This window comes from Bubalus bubalis, chromosome 13 (assembly GCF_019923935.1).
Source record: "Bubalus bubalis isolate 160015118507 breed Murrah chromosome 13, NDDB_SH_1, whole genome shotgun sequence".
NCBI classification, from domain to species: Eukaryota; Metazoa; Chordata; class Mammalia; order Artiodactyla; family Bovidae; genus Bubalus; species Bubalus bubalis.
In genome coordinates this window covers 17,073,319-17,099,657 of record NC_059169.1, presented here as the reverse complement: position 1 = coordinate 17,099,657, position 26,339 = coordinate 17,073,319, and the positions used below count along the sequence as shown (strand labels likewise).

At 40.4% G+C, this 26,339-nt stretch overlaps 1 protein-coding gene across 3 annotated transcripts in view; it reads left to right on the top strand.

The window, feature by feature from the left end:
- The window catches only part of LOC102413663 (ATP-binding cassette sub-family C member 4), a 122,335-nt gene that overhangs the window by 73,103 nt on the left and 22,893 nt on the right, over positions 1 to 26,339 (top strand). For all 3 annotated transcript variants that reach the window (XM_044926924.2, XM_044926923.2, XM_044926922.2), the window contains exons 19-25: positions 1,601 to 1,747; positions 10,855 to 10,934; positions 13,504 to 13,654; positions 15,116 to 15,235; positions 16,419 to 16,529; positions 19,528 to 19,628; positions 20,686 to 20,877. In XM_044926924.2, the coding sequence (XP_044782859.2) occupies positions 1,601 to 1,747; positions 10,855 to 10,934; positions 13,504 to 13,654; positions 15,116 to 15,235; positions 16,419 to 16,529; positions 19,528 to 19,628; positions 20,686 to 20,877 (902 nt within the window). The remainder of the gene's footprint in view (positions 1 to 1,600; positions 1,748 to 10,854; positions 10,935 to 13,503; positions 13,655 to 15,115; positions 15,236 to 16,418; positions 16,530 to 19,527; positions 19,629 to 20,685; positions 20,878 to 26,339) is intronic.

Genomic DNA, 26,339 nt, shown 5'->3' with positions numbered 1-26,339 from the left:
TCCCATTTTATGATTTTGATGTGCCTCTTATATATCTTAATGTTTATCCTTTTGCTGTTCATTGTGGTTATCATCGATTTCACAGAAAAAAGTGTTTAATCTGTGTATTGGCTTATTTAAGTGATTTACTGTCCAACTGTGATATTCTCTTTCCCATGGAATCTTGCTTCTTTTCTGTTTAGAGAAGTCCTTATAGTATATGGTGTGTGTGGGTGGGGGGGAGGGGGGGTCTTCCCTGATAACTCAGTTGGTAAAGAATCTGCCTGCAATGCAGGAGACCCAGGTTTGATTCCTGAGTTGGGAAGATTCACTGGAGAAGGGATAGGCTACTCACTCCTGTATTCTTGGACTTTCCTTGTGACTCAACTGGTCAAGAATCTGCCTGCGATGTGGGAGACCTGGGTTCATTCCCTAGGTTGGGAAGATCCCCTGGAGAAGGGAAAGGCTACCCACTCCAGTATTCTGGCCTGGAGAATTCCATGGACTGTAGTCCACAGGGTCACAAAGGACAAGACTGAGCAACTTTCATTTTCACTTTTCGTATATCCTTTAGGACAGTTTGGTATTGTTTTGCTGTTTGCTTGTCTGAGAACTTTTATCTCTCCTTCTAAGTGCTCATCTTGCTGGATAGAGTATGCTAGGTTGCAGATTTTTTTCCCTTTTAGGACCTTGAATATATCTTGCCATTCCCTTCTTGCCTGCAACTTTTCTGTAGAAACAACAACTAATAGCCTTGGCCCAGGGTGGGCTGGGGGTGGGGGTGGGATTCCTTTGTAATTAACTTTTGTTTTTCTCTTGCTGTCTTTGAATCTTCTCTTTAACTTCTGCCATTTTAATTGTATATGTCTTTGTTTAGGTCTGTTCAGGCTTATCTCACTTGGGACCCTCTGCTTCTGTACTAAAATATCTGTTTCCTTCTTTATATTTGGAAAGTTTTCTGCCATAGTTTCTTCTAATACATTTTAATCCTTTTTTTCCTTTCTTCTCCTTCAGGAATTTCTATTATGCCTAGATTGGCATGCTTTATATTATCAAATAGGTCTCATATTGCTTTTTTTTTTTTCTTTTTTTTACATTTGTGTTTCTGTCTGCTGTTCTGATTGGGTGATTTCCCATGATCAATCTTTCGCATCACATATTCATTTTCTGCATTATTCAGTCTACTATTTATTGCCTTAAAGCCAACTTTTGTTTGGTACCAAAACATACCTCACTTTTAAATTGTGAGACATGTTGTAGTTAGTAAGATTTGATATTCAGAGAAAAAAAGATGACTGCATTTTATCATTTTCTTTCTTCTCAGTTTTATTAGAACTTGTACTTGAATTAGGAAAGCCTGAAGTTGTAGCTTACACCTGATGTTTTCCCCATGTGGTTTATATTTAATGAGAAACAGTGATTTTTATATTCTTTATGAATGTATTTGTGATTGTATTAAACTCTTATAGAATCTATTATATGTATAAATTTATTCTATATATGAATTTATACATAAATTATAGCATAAAATACATAATGCACTTATAAAGTGTTTGCTCTGCTTTAGGATCATTGAAGAAAAAGCAGAGATCTTGTGCTGAGTGATGTTTCTTTATTTCAGGTTTAAATGTATTTACCATCTTTTTCGGCATCACGAGATCTCTGGTTTTATTCTACATCCTTGTTCATTCTTCACAAATTTTGCACAACAAAATGGTAGAGTCCATTTTGAGATCTCTGGTATTGTTCTTCGATAGAAACTCAATAGGTAAGTCAGACACCAAGTTTTCTCAGTAAAAATGGTTGTTAACAAACCCATTTTGTGCCTTATTATGGCTTATGTTTGAAAATGGAGGAGATACTTGAAAGAAAATCACTGTCCTGTGTTGATCCATTTTCTATAAAAAGCTGATGTTTTTCCTCCTACCAGAGAAAATCTGAATATAGAAGCATATAAGCTTTTATTCCAATTTGTGTTTGTGGAAAAATAAATGTTCACTTTGCATAATGATTTAGGAACCCATTTGTTGCCTGGCATACAAAACACCATATATTTGATGGAAATGTATTTCAACATTGCTGACTACTTGAGTTAGTGGTAGTGAGGTGAATGAACCTATAGCCTGTTACACAGAGTGAAGTAAGAAAGATTAAAACAAATATTGTATATTAATGCATATACATGGAATCTAGAAAAATGGTACTGATGAACCTATTTGCAGGAAAGGAGTGGAGACTCAGATGTAGAGAATGGACTTCCGGGCACAGCAGGGGAAGGAGAGTAGCACGGACATACAAACACTATCATGTGTAAAATAGACGGCTGGTGGGAAGTTGATATAAAACACAAGGAGCCCAGCCTGACACTTTGTGATAACCTAGAGGGGTGCAATGGGGAGGGGGGAGGGAGGCTTCAGAGGAAGGGGGTATATGTATAATTATGGCTAACTCACATTGTAGTATGGCAGAAACCAATACAACATTGTGAAGCAATTTTCCTCTAATTAAAAAAGAAATTAAAAAAATGATGGCTGTGTTATGTGGTGTTAAGCTTCCCTGGTGGCTCAGATGATAAAGAATCCACCTGCAATGTGGGAGACCTGGGTGTGATCCCTGAGTTGGGAAGATCCCCTGGAGGAGGGCATGGCAACACACTTCAGTATTCTTGCCTAGAGAATCCCCGTGGACAGAGGAGCCTAGTGGGCTGCAGTCCATGGGGCACAAAGAGTCAGACATGACTGAGCAACTAAGCACAGCCCACAAGCTAAGTTATTCTTTAGGAGGGAACTTCTAACAAGGAATCTCTCTCATGAGACAGGCTGTGCGTTTCTTTCTTTCATTTCCCATCCATTTCTGGAATCACAGAGCTTCTGGCATGTGCGGACACTTTGAGATTTACCTAAAATGGCAATGATAAATTAATTAGAAGATTGATGAAATGTAATATCCTCTTCAATGAAATTAACTCTATAGTTTTATAGTGGACTTTTGCTGACATGTAAGAAGAGGCTTTGTGGTACATAGCAGGTGGATGCTCAGTAGTAAGTTTCTCAATATGAGTGTCCCTGGAGGTTTCCCAGTGGTTGATGTCTCCACCCTGTGTCTTTCACCTATCCTGTTTTGGAAGGTAGCCTCCATACTGGGTTTCTTTGAGGAATTAGTTCATCAGTGTACATGCCCACTTTATCTAATTGGTTAGATTTTTTGTGAGGCCCAGGGTGGCTTTGCTTATGCAAGTAATAATTGACAGGACCTGTTAAGGGAGGTGGGCTGGAGGTCAGACAGAAGTAGCCTTGGCCTAGTCATCAACTAGCCATAGGACTGTAGGCCAAAGCAGGTGGACACTATTGGGCAGGCAGATCTCAAGGTAGGATGTTGTCTGCCTTGATTTAAAAGTATGGACTCTGGAGCCAACTGCCTGGGTTCAGTACTGGTGCTAGTTACTAATAGTAATAGCTATTTATAATTATGTTAATACGTATGTGTTTGTTACTTAAATTCTCTATTTCTTGGTTTTCTTATCTGTAAAATGAGGATTCTATTCACACCTGACTGATCTTAATGTTGTGGGCATTGTTGTGCTCAGTCACTCGGTCGTGTGCAACTCTTTGTGACCCCATGGACTATAGCCCACCACGCTCCTCTGTCCACGGAATTTTCTAGGCAAGAATACTGGAGTGGGTTGCCATTTCTGACTCCAAGGCATCTTCTTGACCCAGGAATCAAACCCGTGTCTCTTGCATCTCCTGCATTGGCAGTCAGATTTTTTATAACTGTGCCAAGTTAGTTAATACATTCACAGTGCTTAGCACGTGGTCGGTGCCTAATGAGCCTTAGTGACAATGATGACATGGTGTCTGGGAAATGCATTTCCTGTGAAATGGAGATGCTGCTCTTCCTGTTTCACAAGACTGTTGTGAGGATTAAATAAGAATGTTGAGGGCAGCGTCTTGTGTAGATTTATTCAGTGCATGTTGTTTGGTCCAGGCACTGTGAGGAGCACAGGATGGTAAAATGCAGTGGCCCACACAGATCACATCTTATTAGGAAGTTAGAACAAGGAAGTGACTGGAGGAGCCCATGCTATTATGGCTGTGAAGTTGCTCCACTTTGACTGTTAATGTGAAAACTACACTTGTAAAGTTGGGAGCATTAAAAGGAACTGAATTTCTATTATTTCAGCCTATGAGGTCTCATGACCACAGTTAGCCAGGTTCTTCATGTTCAAGACCTATAGGCTTCTCTAGACACTAGTTCATTTATTATTCAAGAATTTGGGACCAAGCTTAAATCTTCAAGTTCACTGATCTTAGAGCAGCCAGCACACTAATGTTTATCTTGCTTCCCCCTCCTATATCTATTAGCAGGACTTCATTCCTTCAGGAAAATTCAAACCTAAATAAGTATCACAAAGATAAGCCTAGTTTGCCCAAAGGTTTGAGTCAATCAATTACCTACTCACTTAGTGGTAGATTAAATTGAACTCTTTCCTATCTTATTTTCAAAAGTAGAATTTGTAATACATAATTTAGGATGGACTTTGTTTCTGGTATATGATGTCATGAAGAGAAAATCACATATATTAGTTCACTGGAAGCTGTTTCATGGAACCATCAAGTTTGTTGTCTGTCGGTCAAGCTTCCAAGTTTTGTTTTCTGTCAAAGAAATAAAATTGCCAAATTTCTGCTGTCTGTCAATAAAGAAGACAAAACTGCCAAACACTTAATACATTTCCCTGGGATTTAATGTGCATTGAAGATGAATCTTAGGAGGATCAAATATTTGATACCTAATTGTTTTACTTTATAAACTACAGGCCCTTAAAAGGTAAAGGTGAGGAATGCTGATTTTTAAATGTTAATCTTGACATAGCCCTGTGAATGGAAGGAAAATAAATACAAAATGATGAGTCATCAGTGTTACTAGAAAACTGTTTTTTCCTTGATTTAAGATTAAGTAAACACTTGTGACACAAATAGCCAGATTAACAAAAGGTATAAAAGGCAGCACCTGTGTAACCTAGACAATTAGTGGTTTATCTTACAAGATTAGCTAGCTTTATTAACAAATTGACCAATGTTTTAGACCAGGTGAGTAGATTTCACTCCTACAATGGGAAATTCTAAAAACTGAAGGAGGTTGAATTCCTTTTGGTGCCAAATTTTCTAACCACTCCCATCTCCCTTCACAAAGCAACTGTAGGAGTTTCATGCTTAATTGGCCTGGTTTTCAGGTATGTCTTATCTTGGTTCTTACTGTATCCAATGACTGCTTTCTAGATGAGATTAAGGTTTGAAGTCTTAGGTGCTAAAATGAGTACCTTATAAATTGTGGATAAACATCGAGTATTTTTTAAAACATACCTCATCTTTTCTCTTCCCTTAATTGTTATGTCCATGTTTTAAAATTTGATGTCAGATAAGAGAGGAAACTTTGATTGTCATCAGTATACATTTAAAATCTATTAATAGACATGGAGTTGGGATGAAGGCAGAGATGTTCCAATGTCTCAGTTCTGCTAGGACAAAGCTTTGTAATAGCTGTGCCAGTCACTTCACTGGCACAGTCAAGATCCTTTTGACAGAAGCACAGTTATCTTAAGCAGCACTGACTCAGAGTGGTATCAGTGGTATCACTGATTCAGAGAGAGAGAGAGAGAGAGAGAGAGAGAGAGAAAGGCTCCTTTTGAATTAGACTGTCACACTGGAATAAGATCCATATTATTAGATTCTATTAAAGAGTTGTGAGTTGTGGAATTTAAAGTTTGAAAATTAACCAGCAAATTAAAATGACTCTAGACTTTACCCAGACTAAATTGAATGGTTTTTCTTTATTTTTCAATAGTGGTTTTGAACCACTATGTCATGTGGGATCCATGTGACCCTTGGTAAAGAAAACAGACTTTGGAGTCAGCTCTTCTGAATGTGGGAGGTCAGGGGCCGCAGCGAAGAGGAGTTACCCCACGTCTGAGGTCAGGGGCATGGCCGAGAGGAGCTACCCCACATTCGAGTTTTGCCAAAAGAACTCACTGGTCATAGCAAACACCCTCTTCCAACAACACAAGAGAGGACTCTACACATGGATATCATCAGATGGTCAACACTGAAATCAGATTGATTATATTCTTTGCAGCCAAAGATGGAGAAGCTCTATCCAGTTAGCAAAAACAAGACCGGGAGCTGACTGTGGCACAGAACATGAACTCCTTATTGCCAAATTCAGACTTAAATTGAAGAAAGTAGGGAAAACCACTAGACCATTCAGGTATGACCTAAATCAAATCCCTTATGATTATACAGTGGAAGTGAGAAATAGATTTAAGGGACTAGATCTGATAGAGTGCCCGATGAACTATGGACTGAGGTTCCTGACATTGTACAGGAGATAAGGATCAAGACCATCCCCATAGAAAAGAAATGGAAAAAAGCAAAATGGCTGTCTGAGGAGGCCTTACAAACAGCTGTGAAAAGAAGAAAAGTGAAAAGCAAAGGAGAAAAGGAAAGATATTCCCATTTGAATGCAGAGTCCCAAAGAATAGAAAGGAGAGATAAGAAAGCCTTCCTCAGTGATCAGTGCAAAGAAATAGAAGAAAACAACAGAATGGGAAAGACTAGAGATCTCTTCAAGATAATTAGAGATACCAAGGGAACATTTCATGCAAAGATGGGCTCGATAAAGGACAGAAATGGGATGGACCCAACAGAAGCAGAAGATATTAAGAAAAGTGGCAAGAATACACAGAAGAACTATACAAAAAAGATCTTCACGACCCAGATAATCATGATGGTGTGATCATTCACCTAGAGCCAGACATCCTGGAATGTGAAGTCAAGTGGGCCTTAGAAAGCATCACTACAAACAAAGCTAGTGGAGGTGATGTAATTCCAGTTGAGCTATTTCAAATCCTAAAAGATGGTGCTGTGAAAGTGCTGCACTCAATATGCCAGCAAATTTGGAAAACTCAGCAGTGGCCACAGGACTGGAAAAGGTCAGTTTTCATTCCAATCCCAAAGAAAGGCAATGCCAAAGAATGCTCAACTACCACACAATTGCACTCATCTCACACACTAGTAAAGTAATGCTCAAAATTCTCCAAGCCAGGCTTCAGCAGTACGTGAACTGTAAACTTCCAGATGTTCAAACTGGTTTTAGAAAAGGCAGAGGAACAAGAGATCAAATGGTCAACATCTGCTGGATCATCGAAAAAGCAAGAGAGTTCCAGAAAATCATCTAGTTCTGCTTTATTGACTGTGCCAAAGCCTTTGATTATGTGGATCACCATAAACTGGAAAATTCTGAAAGAGATGGGAATACCAGACCACCTGACCTGTCTCTTGAGAAACCTATATGCAGGTCAGGAAGCAACAGTTAGAACTGGACATGGAACAACAGACTGGTTCCAAATAGGAAAAGGAGTGCGTCAAGGCTGTATATTGTCACCCTGCTTATTCAACTTATATGCAGAGTACATCATGAGAAACACTGGGCTGGAAAAAGCTCAAGCTGGAATCAAGATTGCCAGGAGAAATAACAATAACTTCAGATATGCAGATGACACCACCCTTATGGCAGAAAGTGAAGAAGAACTGGAGAGTCTCTATGAAAGTGAAAGAGGAGAGTGAAAAAGTTGACTTAAAGCTCAACATTCAGAAAACAAAGATCATGGCATCTGGCCCCATCACTTCATGGGAAATAGATGGGGAAACAGTGGAAACACTGTCAGACTTTATTTTGGGGGGCTCCAAAATCACTGCAGATGGTGATTGCAGCCATGAAATTAAAAGACGCTTACTCCTTGGAAGGAAACTTATGAGCAACCTAGATAGCATATTCAAAAGCAGAGACATTACTTTGCCAACATAAGGTATGGTTTTTCCAGTGATCATGTATGGATGTGAGAGTTGGATTGTGAAGAAAGCTGAGCACCAAAGAATTGATGCTTTTGAACTGTGGTGTTGAAGAAGACTCTTGAGACTCCCTTGGACTGCAAGGAAATCCAACAAGTCCATCCTAAAGGAGATCAGTCCTGGGTTTTCATTGGAAGGACTGATGTTGAAGTTGAAACTCCAGTATTTTGGCCACCTCATGTGAAGAGTTGACTCATTGGAAAATACCTTGATGCTGAGAAGGATTGGGGGCAGGAGGAGAAGTGGATGACAGAGGATGAGATGACTGGATAGCATCACCAACTCGATGGACATGAATTTGGGTAAACTTCGGGAGTTGGTGATGGATAGGTAGGCCTGGCGTGCTGTGATTCATGGGGTTGCAAAGATTCAGACATAACTGAGCAACCGGACTGAACTGAACTTCTGAATGTGAGTCCCATCCCAGCCACCAAAAGACAGACCCTTGTCAAGTTTAACCTCTGTTGACCTCAACTTTTTCTGTAGAGTAGAGATAATAGTACTCAACTATTACTTAGTACTCTACTAAGTAGAGATAATATTCTCAACGTTTTTGTGTGTGAGAACAAGGAGAATTAATACATGTAAAGCATTTAAAGAAATGCATAGCAAATAGCTGGCATTAACTGATTTTTTGATTAAGTGACCTGATGCAACGTTATGGATTTTTTGGTCTTTTTCTTCTATAAAATTCAAATTAATATGATAAATTTGATAAAACAACTGGGAATGGGAAATGATGCATGTGATTTCCCAGATGCAAGGAAAAATAGAAAAATAATTAATACAAATAAACAAGACAAATAAACCACAAAAAATCCACAGCATGTTTTTTCTTTGTTTGCTTGTTTTGTCCTTGTTTCTGTTTTCATCAGGGCTTTGCTTCACTCAAGAGTTCATTTTAATTTTGTTTCACAGGGAGAGCTTAATTTTGCATATAAGCACCAAACGTCTGGTTTACTTTTTTCTTGAAAATGATAAGGCAAAAGTTTCTTACAGGTCTATTGTGTAATAGACAGCTGGAAATTTTATAAAGTTATAAGTTCTATTTAAAATGAACATTGGAATTATTCCAGGGAAGTGGATGTACTTTTTAAGAGTAGCAGGAATTTACTATAGTTTTAAAAAAGGTTATTACTGGTCAAAACATAGAATGCCTATGTATTCAGCTTTTTCAAAAAGTATGAAAAATGACAAATTTCACAAGTGAGAATTAAAGTTGACCTAAGACAGTTTTAGATTGTCAAGGCTTCAAATTTTATTACAGGATGTTTTCAGAGACATTCTGTGTTTTGTTCAGTCTGGTTAAATCCAGGCAGTCTTTCTGCATTTCTAACACATGGACAGTCTGATACCTCAAAACTTCCTTTTATGCAAAATATGGTTAAAGCAACCTGGGATAAAAATGAGATTCCTGGTCAGTTCTTATAAGCTGTAGATTATATTTTTAAAGCTGTTAAAGGCATAACAAATGCAACAGAATAAATACAACTCTCCTATAAATACTGTCCAATTAGCATTAGTAAACTAACCATGTAAATGTCATAACTTACGATTTGGGATATATAATGGCATTGAGGTAGGTGAAGAAATGCGTAGTTTTGGGTAGAGAGACCTGAGTGAAGACAGAGAGCACTTACTCAATGAACACCTGGCTGTCAGGTAGCTGCATGTGTTAGGCAGGGAGCATCTACTTGTCCTGAGTCTTACATTCAGCCTCAATCATGTCTGAAAGGCCTGAAGCTCTGAAATGAATGATTCTGTCATCCTGTAGAACTCGCTTATAAATATTTAATGAAAAAGAAAAGCAAAAATAGCTTATAAAACTTCAGAGGATTTTTGTGATAGTAGTTTCCGTATACCATCTAATGTTTCAGAGATCTGCTGCATGACAGAGGTTTCAACTTTTGGCAGCTATAATTCTCTCAAAGATAGGAGCTACAGACTGCATTTTGCCCTGAAGGGCATTTGAGGTGCACTGGGCCAGGAAAAGTACCCTTCTTGGAGACAAAGTGCATGTACTTTTTAGGAGTGCATTCCTGTGACAGGAGGAGTCAACTGACAGATGATGTTCTGTTCCCCCAGAATAAACAGTTCTCACCTGGCCCATGTCTCTCATGGCCACCCCAGTTCTTATGGTTCATGGTTTAAGAATCCCCCCCAAATCATAAAACAATGCATGTGGGCATTTTCCAGTGGACATGCTCCATAGCTTTTATCAGAGATCCTGCTCAGTGACAATCTTCCAAACCTACAGTCTTTAGGATATATTGTTTTCATGGATTCTGAGAAGGGAAATAAAATCAATGATGATAAGTTACCTTTTAGTCATTAAGAAATATTTCTGTTTTCCTACCTATATGCCTCTGGTTTTCTTGGATGCTTAAGCATGAGTCTTTGCCCCACCTGCTGTACCTCTGAAAATAATGATTTATTACCCGTGTAGTTAGCTCACAACTTGGAAATGGCAGGAATCCACAATTTTTCAAAATGTAAGGTGCTATAAACTTTTTTAAGGAAAAAAAAATATCAGAGAGTTTGTAATTATGTTTATTTAAAAAGTATCAGCAAAATTAGTGTAATAATTGGGATTAATTTAAGTATTTTGTAGCTGTTTACCAATTTGGCACTTGGTAGGTGTCTCAGGTTGGATTGATATAAAAGAGGAAACTTTCTCAAATCCACCAACCTTTCTTGATACTGCCACAAGATTCCCCCCACCAATTCTTTTAAAAAATAATGCCTCAATTTCAATTCCTCACTGACGGTCATTTGGTATTTTTATTTCTCTAGGTATCATCCTATTTTCTCTTTGTTTACCACTGACACTGGCATATTTCATATGACTCTGTAATATATTAAATATATATATGTACTTTAAAAATATTGTTTTCATTTGTTCATGAATTCTTTCTCTTAAAGGGCGTGACTGGGGAAATGAGTAATTTCTCATATCCTGTTCTTTCAGGAAGAATTTTAAATCGTTTCTGCAAAGACATCGGGCTTATGGATGACTTACTGCCCCTGACATTTCAAGATTTAATCCAGGTAACAAAGCAGTCCTGTCAGAGTTCTCACAGGGAATAGTAAAGTGCCTGTTTTTCAAGGCCTTTTCACACTGGTTAAGGGTGGGCTTTCAGCCTGGTGATGTGCTTGTTACCTTCAGAAAAGGTCATGGTTGTGAGAGAAAGGGGCAGCTGTGATTGGGAGGCTGAGTTAACATGAGTAACTCCTGGGGCAGAAGTGGCTCCACAGTAACGTCAAGGTTGGTCTGAAGCAGCGACATGCAGGGCAAGCGGTCCTCCCTCTGCCTTACAGATGGCTGGTGTGGATTCCCTTTACTGTGAGCGCATTTCATAACGGAAACAAGCACCTCTTATAGAGAGATAGTTTAGATGAGCTAAATTATGCATTGTATTACCACAAAGGACACATATTTACTGCAACTTTTTTGTTTTGTTTTGGATAAAGCCAGGTGTGGTTACTGAGAAAGATATGTAATAATAAGGTGAAAATAATACCTTTACCAGGAAAGTAGAGAGGAGTTGTTTAAGACACAAAGCCTTTAAAGACAAGTGCATCTAAGCCCATAATTTGAGCATGGGATCAAAGTCATCTCAGAAATTTTATTTTTGTAGGTAGCTTTTCACATGTTGAGTGCTGTGACTTAAGGTATTTAAGCAAACAAACAACCCTACAAAAATATCTTTTATCCAGATGGTATGGAACCAGGTCCCACTGCTCACCACCTACAAGATCAATACTCATAAGTATTAGTAGGAAGAATAATTGCCTTTAACCCAAACGCCAGCAATTGGGAGATGGTGGATTCAGCGTCCCCCAAAAACTACCTCTGAAGAGTCTGCTCAACCATGAAAGTTTTTAAAGGGAAAAAGGGAAGTAATTACAGTTGATCAGGGAGATGGAGGTCAGAGTCATCACCGTCCCCCACTGTGTGCAGATTTGTCGACTTCTCATGCTCTTTCTTCAGATGCCATCTTGTTCACAAAATTAGTGAAGGGGAAGCTAGGGAAGAGATCAAGTCATCCTTTAATTAATCATTCTTCATTTCCACTGTGATCCATGGAAAGAATCAACAGATTAAGCAAGGTATTGTGTGATCAGGGCTTCCCTGGTGGCTCAGATGGTAAAGAATCCACCTGCAGTAAAGCAGACCTAGGTTTGATCCCTGAGTTGGGAAGATCCCCTGGAGGAGGGAATGGCAAACCCCTCTGGTAGTCTTTCCTTGAGAATCCCCATGGACAAAGGAGCCTGGTGGGCTACAGTCCATGGGGTCGCAAAGAGTCGGACACGACTGAGCGACTGAACTGAACTGAAGGTCTGTAACCTTCAGAGGCCTTGGTCCAGGCCATGTAAATCTGCACATCTTTATTATTCACTCCACTTTCATAACAGGCAGATGCTAAGTGTTGACTGCATTCTTGCCTGAAGCTTTCCACCATCATATTATACTTTTCTTGATAAAGATACTTAAATCAGAGTCAGCCAAGGACTTGGGTTTCTAGTCTGCCTGCTGCTTTTTTGGGCCAAGATCACTTCCCAATATAAAATCACCTTGTGGGGTGAGGTGATGATTAAGTGAAATGTTTGTGGAACTCTTAGCACATGCGAACACCTGGTAAATGGTATCTGCTGTTGCAATAATCACTCACCTTTGAAATGGACGTTTTAAATACTTAGCATAATGTTACTTAGCTGTATGTTGGGAAAAAGCCTAAATATGTCATAATGGCTCAAGACATGACCTCTCAGGCTCCATGACTTAGGCTTTGCAGTCTCCAGTCTCCATCAAGTTGCTTTTCCTCTTCTTGTGCCTCAGTGTCTCGATCTGTAAAATGAGATAACACTATTACTTGATAGGGCTATTGTAAAGATTATCGACTTCATACATGTGAAGTTTCGAATGTGCAGCCCTGTACACAGTCAGCACTCAGTAAATATTAACTAAGGATGGAAAACCAAGAAAGTGGAATTCATGTTTCCAAAGGTAGACATTTCCATTTTTCCCCCTTTTACTGGGCTTAGAATTTATAATTAACTACTTTTTTATCCCTGTGTCAATAGCTAAGGTTTCTGAATTCCTCATCTCTGATATCTTCTTGCTCATCTGTTTAGTATCAGTAACACCTACTGACTCCTGATAGTTTGGGATTCAACAACTACCCTCTGAGTCTCAAATATTCTCATCCGTTAAAGATAGTACTGCCTAGGGGAGTTCTCTGGTGTCTACTGGTGAGGACTGCTAGGATTGATTTCTTTCACTGCTGTGGCCCAAGTTCAATCCCTGGTCAGGGATCTGAGATCCCACCAGATTCATGGCATGGCCAAAATAAAAAGTAATGCCTGCCTCATAGGGTTACTGAGTGTATCAAAAGAGCTAATGCCTAGAAAGTTCTTATCATAGTGTTGGACACATGCAATACATATTGTAATGAGCATCTATAATTTTTTTTCCTTTGGATAGGAAAGTTTTCCCTGACATTCCAACACATCTTTCGAGGAAAGGAGTTTAATCCTAATAGAACAATCTATTAAAGTTTATCTTTGAAAAGAATCCTTCATAAGGAGGCCTCCATGTCTTTCTTCACTATTTCAGACATTTCTACTTGTGATTGGCGTGGTGATCGTGATGGTGGCTATGATTCCTTGGATTGCGATACCCCTGGCTCTCCTTGGCATCATTTTCTTCCTGCTTCAGCTCTATTTCCTAAATACATCAGGAGATGTCAAGCGCCTGGAATGTGCAAGTGAGTCCCAGGGCTCTCAGGCTGGGGTGGCAGTGCAGGCTGGCTTCCATTTATGCCGTAATTACCCAGACCCCTGACATCCTGCAGACTCTCTCTTTTGGAATTTCTCCCTAGATCAACAGGTAATTGCCCTTGTGAGTCAGTGTGGCCCTTGAAGCAAGCAGAGCTGGTGGCGGGTCACCTGCAGCTTTTGCATTTCAGCACAAGGAGAGCGAATGTAAGCCCCATGAGGACAGGGACTGCTTCTGTCTAGCTCACGGCATACTCCCTGACATAGCAGCCACTCAGTAAACATTTTTCTAAACATAAAATGTTATATCATGTTGCAATTAATGTAGAAGGAAAATAGGGAATTTTTCTTCCCCAGACTTACGAGGAAAAAGGAAAGAAAAAGATTAGGAAAAGGAAAAGAGGCATCAGGAAATATATTCACAATGTCAGAGGTGATACATTTGGAAAATACATTCTCTCACATACTCCAAAGATGGCAAATAAGTTGCAGTTGTTAAGTGTTTTGAAAAGATAAGCCCTGTTATTTTCAGATTTGCTCTTTATCATCACCAGTACCTGGGGTGATGCCACACTGTGGCCACCCTCCCCAAGGCTTTTCATATAAATGAATGCTGAAAATAACTGCCTTGGGAGAACAAAGGAAGGGGATCTATTCAGTACCCATTTAGTCTATTACTACATTCAAATTCCTAGTTTTAGAATAATGGGGAGCATGATTTATAGTTAATCACACCTAGGTTTGATCCCTGGGTTAGGAAGATCCCCACAAGAAAGGAAAGGCTACTCATTCCAGTATTCTGGCCTAGAGAATTCTATGAATTGTATAGTCCACGGGTCACAAAGAGTCAGACACGACTGAGCGACTTTCACTCACTCATTCTATTCTACAGATAACCACATAGGATGAAATTCTCTAGTGCTTATCTCATTGTTAATGCACAGATATAGTTAATCATTATTAACATAAAATCATAAGGAGATAAGATTTTAAAAAAAGGAATGTGGATGATTATAAAAACATAAGGAAAGATGTTTGTATCAGAAACCTTGACTATGGATAGTGACTGCAAATTAATGCAAACTTCATCTTCTAGAAACAAAGCCAAGAAGAGAAATATACTGTTTCCCATGGTTGTCTGTATCTACTAAGTGGAAAAATCCAAGTTCATTATCTAAAACTAGCTACAGTTTTAATTTAGTCAAAGATAGGTTCAAAGAGAATTTTTCATTTCCAGGTTGTTAAAGTGAAGGTTGGTGTGAGCAGGAGCTTGAGGGTCACGTGGAGGATCCACTCCAGAAAGGGCATCATCCCTCCTCCCCCAGGCAGCCCTCCAGGAAGCGCCAGATGTGCCCTTTGGCAGGACACGCAACCAAAGAACATGGGAGGTAGTGGGTTTCCTCACATCCAGCCTCCCTGACTATGTATGTTGTTTGTCTCTGCTTCCACAGAACAAAGCCCAGTATTTTCCCACTTAGCATCTTCTCTCCAGGGACTCCGGACCATCCGGGCATACAAAGCCCAACAAAAGTTTCAGAAACTGTTTGAGACGTGCCAAGACTTGCACTCAGGTCTGTAAGTTTCTGGAAATGATTTCAAAGGATGGGATGTGCTCCCTTCAGAGTCCTGACCCCCCTCTCAGGTGGTCTTGCCGGCCAGCGCCTCTGTCTGTGTCAGCCTCAGGTTCCCTCCCTGCACACCTGCCTCCCCCACCCTCCTCTCAGCATCCCCTCTGTGTTCCCCTCTCCCCCGTCACACCCCACTTCTCTCCTAACTGGCTTGTATTGTCCAGCTGTCAGTTTGCCCTATGGCTTTGTCCCTTTAGGACAGGAGTCAACAAACAGTTTTTTCAGAGAGCCAAATAGTAAACATGGTAGGCTTTGTGTGCCATACTGTCTCTGTTGCAGCTGCTCGACTTTGCTATTGTAGCACCAAAGTAGGCACAAATACTACATCAGCAAATGGCCATGATGGTTCTCCAATAAAACTTTATTTATAAAAGAAAGTGGTGTGCTGTTCTTGCCACTCCCCACCCTCCCCACCCTCCCCTGCCCCCTACCCCTGCTGTAGTTTGCTGACTCTCTTTTCAGAACATTCAGGGCAGCAGATGTAATTGAGGAAAATAATTTCCTGATTTCCCACCCAGTTGATATATATTACACTTTGTATCAGTTAATTTTTTTTTTCCTGGGCAGAAATGTCAGAATATGCTCTAAGCCTGTAAAACTCAGACCCATCTTTCCAATCTTTATTTTATTTTGAAGATAAAATGGAACTTTGAAAGCCACATTGAAAATCCTGTTAACTCATGGCCATTTAGATACCAGCTCCTCAGAGTAAACATGTATAGTAAGTGCAGACAGTGCTGGAAGCAGTGTATGAGCTGCACATTCTATCAGGGAGCTGGGAATGGTTGACTTTGTGAGAGGATGAGCCTCACTCTGACACCCAGCGCAGCAAGAAATGCACCAATGAGACCATTTCTCCATCTTCTTTATTAGGATCACATTTCTGTTTCTAACCTGTGGGTTGACATTTTCCGTGGGTGCTTCCCATAAAGCACCTGGATTGATTCCTGTGTACGTGTCCTATATATGGTCTGATGTCAAGACCTAGTTATGTGGGTGTGTCACTTGGCTGATCTACTACGTTGTGTAAAAATCTTATGTAGCTTTACTGACTCATTCAAAGCAGCTAACATGTTTTTTTTTTCTCCCACTTATTTATTATGCTTATTATGGTTCATAAATCCAGAGAGCTGGTTAATGCTTTCGACCATGTCCCAGTGTTTTGCCATGTGTCTGGATGTTGTCTGTGCCATCTTGGTCATTGCTGTTGCCTTTGGGGCCCTGATTCTGAAAGAATGTAAGTACAGATGTGAATAAGTATTTGTGGTATGATTATAATTTCTAGGTGTATTAACAGTTATTAAATTGAACTCTTGCCACTTTATCTAATATCATAAACCATTGGTTCTAATGAATGGTAGTAAAGCATTTGCAACATATGATTCCATAGTTTGGCCCATAGAGAGGAGTCATTTGAGTCTTGATGAGGCCTTTATTCTTTTTCTTTGGATAAGTTAAGTTCTACATAGCTATAGCAAGCAGACTTATGTAGTTGGGAGGAGAGAGCCAAGTTTACAATTAAGCATTTTGTCCACCCTTGGGCTTTAGGTTTTAGCTTTAAGGCTTCTCTGATCTCTTGGTTCCAGGTGCCTGGTGCACTGGGGTGACAAAGATTCTTTATATGAAAGAACAGTGTCTTCACCACTGGATACCAGATGTACAGGTGTTGACATGTGGCATAAATTCACCATCTGTAATTATTCCATATTAACAACACTGATTCCACATGCTGCAACTTAGACCTGGAAGAGCGAAAATAAATAAAAATTTGGGGCTTGCCAAGTGGCTCAGTGGTAAAGAATCTGCCTGTCAGTGCAAGAGACATAGGTTTGATCTTTGGGTTGGGAAGATCCCCTGGAGAAGGAAATGGGAACCCATTCTGGTATTCTTGCCTGGGAAATTCCATGAACAGAGGAGCCTGGCAGACTACAGTCCATGGGGTCACAAAGAGTTGGACACGACTTAGCAACTAAACAACAACACTTAATCACAGTCTTTAATAATAGAACAATGAGAGTAGTATTTTATATTTTCAAGCACTGACTCTTTGAATCCATTGCCTTGTTCTCTGTGGTTTCTGCCTATAGCTGCATTGGATGTAGAAAGTGAAATTAGATGATGGTTCTTGAAACCATAGTGACCAAAGTTTGAATGATGACATTATTTCTCACTTGTATAATGCTGTCAAGTGTACCTCAATCCTGTTGGGATTAATAAACTCATTTAATAGTCTTTCTGGATTCATAGTGGGGTTTCTGGTTTGTTTGTTTCCATTGTATCATGGTCTCAATCAATAGATAGTAAAAGTATAAGTAATACTATCACTATATGCTGCTGCTGCTGCTGCTAAGTTTCTTCAGTCGTGTCTGACTCTGTGCGACCCCATGGACTGCAGCCTACCAGGCTCCTCCGTCCATGGGATTCTCCAGGCAGGAGTACTGGAGTGGGGTGCCATTGCCTTCTCCAATCACTATAGGCAGGTGATTTAAATATTATAAAGGACTTTTTCTGGTATAGTGACAGAAGGCTTAGAGTTAAGAACAAGACTGACTTTCTCTCTTCTGCAAGCTGTGTTGGGAAAGTTGGCCAGCTGCATGTAAATCAATAAAGTTAGAACACACCCTCACACCATACACAAAAGTAAACTCAAAATGCCTTAAAGACTTAAACATAAGATATGACACTATAAAACTCCTAGAAGAGAACATAGGCGAAACATTCCATGACCTAAGTCATACCAATGTTTTCTTAAGTCAGTCTCCCAAGGCAATAGAAAAAAAATAAATGGAACCTCATCAAACTTACAAGCTTCTGCATCAAAAAGGAAACCATAAACAAAACGAAAAGACAACCTACAGACTGGGAGGAAATATATGCAAATGATGTGACTGACAAGGGCTTAACTTCCAAAATAGGCAAATGCCTTATACAACTCAATAACAGCAACAAAAGCCCAGTTGAAAAATGTGCTGCTACTGCTGCTGCTAAGTCACTTCAGTCATGTCCAACTCTGTGTGACCCCATAGACGGCAGCCACCAGGCTCCCCCATCCCTGGGATTCTCCAGGCAAGAACACTGGAGTGGGTTGCCATTTCCTTCTCCAAGACCTAAATAGACATTTTTCTAAAGAACATACTGATGGCCAACAGGCACAAGCAAATGTGCTCAACAATGCTAATTATTAGAGAAATGCAAATTAAAACTATAATGAGACCCCATGCCATACCAGTCAGAATGGCCATTGTTAAGAAGTCTTACAGATAACAAATGATGGAAAGGGTGTGGGGAAAAGGAAGCCTTCCTACACTGTTTATGGGAATTTAAATTGGTGCAGCCACTAAGGAAAACAGTGTGGAGATTCCTCAAAAAACTAATAGAGTTGCCATATGATCCAGCAGTCCCACTCCTGGGTATATATCTGGACAAAACTATTATTCAAAAAGATGTATGCACCCTGCTGCATCATAGGAGCACTATTCACAATAACCAAGACATGGAAGCCATGTAAATGTCCATCAATAAATGAATGGATAAAGAAGATGTGATACATATATGCGATGGATGTAAACAACAATGAAGTAATGCAATTTGCAGTAACATGGATGGATCTAGAGGTTGTCATACTAAGTGAAGTAAAATAGAAATACCACATGATATTACTTATATGTGGTTGGTGTTATTTAGTCACTCAGTCACGTTCAACTCTTTTCTGATCCATGGACTGTAGCCCATCAGGCTCATCTGTCCATGGGATTTCCCAGGCAAGAATACTGGAGCGGGTTGCCATTTCCTTCTCCAGGGGATCTTCCCAGCCCAGGAATAGAACTCAAGTCTCTTGCATTGGCAGGAGAATTCTTTACCACTGAGGCACCAGGGAAGCCCATCACTTATATGAGGAATCTAAAATAAGACTCAAAAGAACTTACCTGTGAAACAGAAACAGACTCACAGACATAGAGGACAGACTTATGGTTGTTATGGGAGAGGGATGGATTGGGAGCTTGGGATTAGCAGATGTCAACTATTACATATAATATGGATATACAACAAGGTCTAATTGTATAGCACAAGGGACTATATTCAATATCCTGTGATAAACTGCAATGGAAGAATATGAAAAATGTGTATATAACTGAATCACTTTGCTGTACAGCAAAGATAAAACAACTATACTTTGACAAAATAAAATTTTAAAAAGAATGGGACTGACTTTATTCCCCTTCTTCCTTGTTTAGCTTGGACTCCTGGGCAGATTGGCCTGGTCCTGTCTCTCACCCTCACACTCATGAGGATGTTCCAGTGGTGTGTCAGGCAAAGCACCGAAGTGGAGAACATGGTGATGTTTATCATTATGTTCTTAGCCTCTTCTAGTCTCCTTGCCATTAAATGGCATAAAAGCAATTCTTGCGTAAAGTAGTAAAGCTGTTATTTTTACATTGTAGTAACAAGGGTTTTTGAGATCCTTCCTCCATCTGTTCAAATTAATGTTAAATAAAATACATATATCTTTTCTTCAGTCTTATGTGTATCATGTCAGCAGGTGTTATATTCATCACAAGATGTATTCAAAGATAATAAATGTCACTGTTAAGAAGGAAGTTCTAAAATCCTGAAGAGGATATAAGTTAATTTCTTAGGGGTTTATTTTTGTTCCTTAATGGGTAATTTCTCTTTTTTGGTAAAAGTAAAATTTAACATTTGGAGGTTGGTTGTTTAATTAACATATCTCCTAGCCATCTCCCATTTTAGCATTTATGCTTGTTGACCACCTGAATTAGTGGTTGTCCCTTCTTGTAGGATAAGCTACATCTCGAAATGTGCTATCAAATTTGTTGAATTGTGGTTGTTTAGTAGGTCTTAATCAATATGTAAATTTGTCCTCTTTTGAATATTTACATCTTCTTCTAAAGGGAGAAAAGCAATAAAAATGAAATCTTTCCACTTTTCTCTTCTTATAGAGTAGAAAGTGACTAATAATTAAAATGAGGCTTGATGACTATCCATTTCTGCTCATCAATGACACAGGGCCCTTCTGTAGCCGCACATTACTGATTAGTATTCATAATTATTATTTTCTTTGAGAAAACTCTGGTTTGCCTATTCAGATGTGAAAGGTGGATCAATAAAATCTTACCATATTTCTAAAGTTTTTAGTTTTAATACCATGTTGAAGGAAGTAGGTGTAAGTGAAAGTGTTACAAGAAAATGGCATATCATCAAAGTCCTCCTTAGATTCCTATGTCTGTGCTTTGGGGATGATAAGACCTGGGATATTCTTAACCATAAAAAAGCAGATATCAAGATGAAAAAGCAAAATGTCTCATTTACAGTCTCTGAACATGCATAAACAAGACCCTCTGTTCCTAACCCATGTGATGTCATGTATCTTCCAGATGATGTCAGCAGACAGGGTGATTGAATATACAGAGCTTGAGAAAGAAGCACCCTGGGAACTTGACTTTCGTCCACCAGCATACTGGCCTGACAACGGAATGATTGCCTTTAACAATGTGAATTTCAAGTACAGCCCAGACGGGCCTCTGGTATTGAAGGACCTGACAGTAAGCACTGAACCAAAAGAAAAGGTTTGTTTATGCCATTTACCTCTTTAAAATCTAGATTTAGCACCACATCTGCTGTTTACTTCCTTGTCAATGTGTCAGGGAACTCTTTGTTTCTCTTGGATGCAGATTAGATCGATGACATCGTGGGTGAAACTTTCTTAGAAACTAACCATGTAGTGAGGATCCCAGCACTTCTTTGTGTTGTGAGCTCCCTCATGGTGGTTGGTGGACCCTGGATCCTGGAGCTGGAACTTAACCTGACCCAGGATACTATATGTTTCATCTGATTATTCATGTGGAGTCTCTGAAGTCAACCCTTTCGCCCTGTCCATAACTCTCCAATATCTCCTTCCTGTCCATCTTTTCTTCTTTATGCCTCTGGAATCTTCTCTTCCTCCCATGACACCTTTCAGTTGCAGCCTCCTCCTCTGTCCCTTGGCCCTTCCCAGAGACTTGTCCTCCACTCACCCACACTGAGCTGTCATCCCCCTGCTGTCACCCACAGACTGCTCTTTTCTTTAGCACAGATCTGATCCTTACTGGCCTGGGTAAGATGATGTTGGAACCATAGTTCACCCCTAGGTACACTCCAAATAGGGACTGTTTGGCCAACTTGGGGCCATCAGAGAAGAGTCCAGAATCGTGAGTCTGTCAAGGGTGAGGAACCAGAAGCCCCAGCTGGACGCAGGGTCCAGAGACCTGCTTAAAGTGGATGAAAACAAAATGAAAGGAGCAGGGGAAGATCCACTTGGGAAATGGCAGAAGGGTTTGTGGTCTTGCCAGTGTCCATGTCTGCTGGTGATGTTCCTTTCACACTCAGCTTGGGACCCTCAGCTGGGACTAGGGTTGATTCTTTAAGAAGAGAATAAACCATAACAGACAAGGCAGTAGGAATCTCTTCCCCATCTACCTCTCCAGCCTCGAGTCCATACACACACCCCATACACTTGGATCTTGTGTTGTTCAGTCGCCAAGTTGTGTCTGACTTTCTGCAACCCCAGGGACTGCAGCAGGCCAAGCTTCCCTGTCCTCCACTATCTCTCTGAGTTTGCTCAAGCTCATGTCCATTGAGTCCTTTATGCCATCCAACCATCTCAGCCTCTGTCTTGTGTACATTCTCCCAGAGCACCTTGTCCTCCCAGCTTCCAGTGTGAATGTTGCCCTAGACCCCAGGGACACTTCTCCATCTCTAGATGGTGGATGTATCATTTTCACAATCAACTCTAATGCCCCTCTATGCTTCCACAGGATCTTATATATTCTTTAAGACAGTGTGTGTGGTACACTTGTGTTCATAGCTGCCAAAGTAGGAAGCAACCCAAGTGCCCGTGTTGAAAGTGAGTGAAGAAACAAAATGTATTATATCCTTAAAATGCAATATTATTCAGTTTTAAAACAGGAAGAAAATTCTGACCCATGGATGAATCCTGAGGACATCATGATATGTGAAATAATCCAGACACAAAAAGAATAAATACTGTATGATTCCACTTATATGAGGTTCTTAGACTAAAAAAAAATTTATAAAGACAGGAAGTAGAAAGATGGTTGCTGAAGAATGGGAAGATGTTTTTTAATGGGTATAGCTTTACAAGGCAAAAATAATCTGGAGGTTGGTTGTACAACAATGTGAATGTACTTAACATTAAACTGTCCACTTAAAAATGGTTGAATTGGTAAATGTTATAACAGTTAAAAGCACCCGTGGCATGCTTTGTAATTTTGGATCTGTGTCACACAGAACCCTGAGGCTTCTTAAGATCAGAGGGCATCTCCTGAAAGTGGCATTCTGCAGGGCACCGAGAGGGTGCTGAGGGACTGCTGGCTGGGAGAGTGAGTGAGTAACACAGGTGTGAGCAACCAATAACCAAAGCACACACAAGACAACTCCATAAACTGATTACCTTGTGTTTTAAATACTTTAAGAACTGTTCTTTAAAACTCTTTCCACCATAGATGCATCTAGTAGAGTATAGCTATAATTTAATGAGTGATATCCTTGTGACATGGGCTTAGGTGGTAAAGAATCCACCTGCCAAGCAGGAGATATGGGTTCAGTCCCTGGGTTGGGAAGATGCCCTGGAGAAGGAAATGGCAACTCATTCCAGTATTCTTGCCTGGAGAATCACATAAACAGAGGAGCCTGGTAGGCTACAGTCCATGGAGTTGCAAAAGAATCAGCCATGACTTAGTGACTAAACAACACTTGTGATAGAAAAAAAATATTCACCTTGATGCCTAAATGATACCTAGGGAGCAGTTTCAGTAAATCATATGGCAAAAGCTCTCTCCTTATTATTTCCAGTTTCACTGAAGGCCAGGGAGAAGGTGAGGACTCCTGTGCTGGGAAAACATTCACTGGAGCTCATGTTCAGCAATGTGTCTGTCAGATTTCCTGTTACAAATGTAATTCTGTTCATTCACACTCATCTTAAATTTCCCCAGGTGCCAAAAATATTAGTTATTATTGTATGACTCTATAGTACACCTTAGAGACAAACATACTTTTATTCTTCCATTTTAAACCCCCAAAGTCTTAGAGTTAACCTGAGATTCTGAAATGCTTGAGGGAAAATTAGATTTGGAGACTGAACTAATAACTGTGATAGCTTGACTTTTCATGGTGTCTTGGTCTACTCAGACCATCACCAGTAGCTTCATTTCTGAGTTTGGAGATTATACCCAGGCAGTGGAGAAGGCAATGGCACCCCACTCCAGTACTCTTGCTTGAAGAATCCCATGGACAGAGGAGCCTGGTGGGCTGCAGTCCATGCGGTCACGAAAAGTTGGACAGGACTGAGCGACTTCACTTTCACATTTCACTCCCATGCATTGGAGAAGGAAATGGCAACCCACTCCAGTGTTCTTGCCTGGAGAATCCTAGGGACGGAGGCGCATGGTAGGCTGCCATCTCTGGGGTCGCACAGAGTCGGACACAACTGAAGCGACTTAGCAGCAGCAGCAGTGTGTTCATGAAACCATTGCACTCCACCTGTGCACATCCCATGTTCCCTCTCCTGCTCACCTGTCCCACCCCCATCACTCCGGTCACCCCTTTAGTGTTAGATTTGATTGGGAGAGGCTGCTGGAAGGGACATGGGAGTGAGCCCGCCCAGCAGAAGTGGGGATCTGTTCTTTTTCCATTGTTTCCCCTGCTGTCCTGATTCCTGGACGATAGAGTCAATAAGAAAGTGTAGAAGGTACTATGCTGGTTTCTAATTCGTGGAAGAAATAGCAAGTAAAAATAAAGCCCCCAAATGAGGTAAATATCACCCTAGACTTCCTGGGTAGATTCTGAACATGGGCTGCATTTCTCACGTAGATGATTTTGTAAATGATTTGATCAATAGAGAAGTCCTGGGCCATTTTAGAGCATTTTCCATCACTGGAGGTAGATTGATTTGTTTTTTTTTTTTTTTTTTTTTTTTTTTTTGCTCAGAGCTATTGCTTGGATAATCCATTTTTAGAGATGTTTACTAGACCTTGTTATAATGTGCAAAAATATGTTTCCTAACTTTGCTCCTTTTTTACATGATATTTTCTCAGAAACCCCTCTCTTCACTCCCAGACTGTCCCCCTTACCCTGCCTGCTTCCTAATTCTCTGTGACTCAGACTGTGGTGCCAGGGCCAGCAGCACCTGTATCTCCTGGAGCTTCTTAGAAATGCAGAGTCTCAGGTTCACCCAGACCTCTTGACTCAGCACTGCATTTGAACAAGACCTTCCAGTAAAGTCCTTTCTCTCCCATAGGCAGTTTTTGATGACTGATAACCTGTGGTTTCCAAGATATTTCCTTTGACATTTTGAAATTGAGCTCATGAATCATCCAAACCTCTCTGGTAACTGAACATGAGGCTCTAGAAGGTTATCCTACAGATTTATTCACTTTTATATTCTACAAAGCATGCCTTTGCATCATAATTTAATATCTTGTGATTCCACTGCATTTCCTTGCATCTTTCCGTGGAGTCTGTCTTCATCACAGGCAGTTTTCTTCCTTCTCCCACCTTCCCCACACCAGCCTCCTGCAGGGACTGGAAGGATTTCCCACAGGCTCAGCCCTGCCTGAACCCGGAGACAAAGACAGTGTGAGATCCTTTCACCACCTGATGGGATCAGATCAAAAATGAATCTTGCTGCTCCAAGCAGGGCACGAGGTCTGTTTGGCTTATTTCCTGGGGAACCATGTACCCCACTTAGCTGCAGGTTTCTCTTCCAGCCCAGCTGTGGGTTCCAGTTCTTCCTGCTGACAGCCAGCTCACCTGACCTCAAGCACCCTCTTTGCTCAGTGACGTCAGCTCCCTTGTCCCACCACCACCTTATACTCACCAATATTGATGCCATGCCTAAGTTGTCTAGCCATAGGACCTATATGTGAAGCTAGTTGTTTGAACTGCAGCTACACCTCTCTCCACTTTCTCTGTTCTACTTAGAGGGACATACTAAGGGGTCAAGCCATCCGGGTGATAAGGAGGCCATCAGCAGATGGAAAAGAGCCTGACAGACATGGATTTGAGTCCCATGCTGTGACTTATGGGCTCTCTTGTTTCAGGCAGACTAATTTCTCTTATAAGCCTCAATCTTTTCTGTTGCAAAATGCAAGTGATAGGACCTAACCTTTAGGGTTGTTGAACAACTTAAACAAGATAAGACACATAACACCTGGCATGAAGACCAGCACACAAGCCAGTGCTTGAGCAAAGATAGTTGTCATTTTCATAGGATGTAAAATGACCTTAACCACTTACACTGTATAAAATTTTGTTTATCCAATTGAAACTGAGGAACTGGCCATTTGCAACTGTATTTATAGCTGTAAGATTAATCTCCCATGCCTGTCTCTTTGTCTATTTATGTATGTAAGGAATATGACAATTTTCCATAAATTTCTCCAGTCTGAGTTAAAAATCTCACCCTCCCATGAAAGCCTCTTTTGCACAGGACATGACAGATGATATAAATAACACAAAGGCAAATCCAATACAGATCCTGCTGTCAACACATCTAGTCCACTTGATGAAACAAGAAAAGTACTAAGTTAGCTTTGTAAGATAGAAGTGATCACAATTTTTATAGAAGTTTGGGAAAAGATGATATAGCATTTGTTAGGGTTGGGAGAAGTCGACAGGAGAGGATAGAGAATTCCTGGGAAATAAAGCATGTGAGACAGACTTAGTGATGTGTGGTTAGGATTTCATCAGGTGGAAATGCATGTGGAAGGCATTCCGGGTAGTGGACTTGCATGAACGAAGGTGTGATGCCCTGATCCAGTGAATGAAGAACTAGGCCCCTGGCAGTTCACTCCTCTGTGCAGTGAACCACCACGTGTGTAATAGTTACGTGTCCAACCCTCACAACTACCTAGGACCCCAAGGAAGCCGACTTGTAGAGATGAAGAATGGAGAGGTCAGTGAGAAGTTTCGTAGAAGAGACATCCTGCGGTGGAGTGATGGGGATGGAGCTGGCTTTTGGGAGTTTAACCTG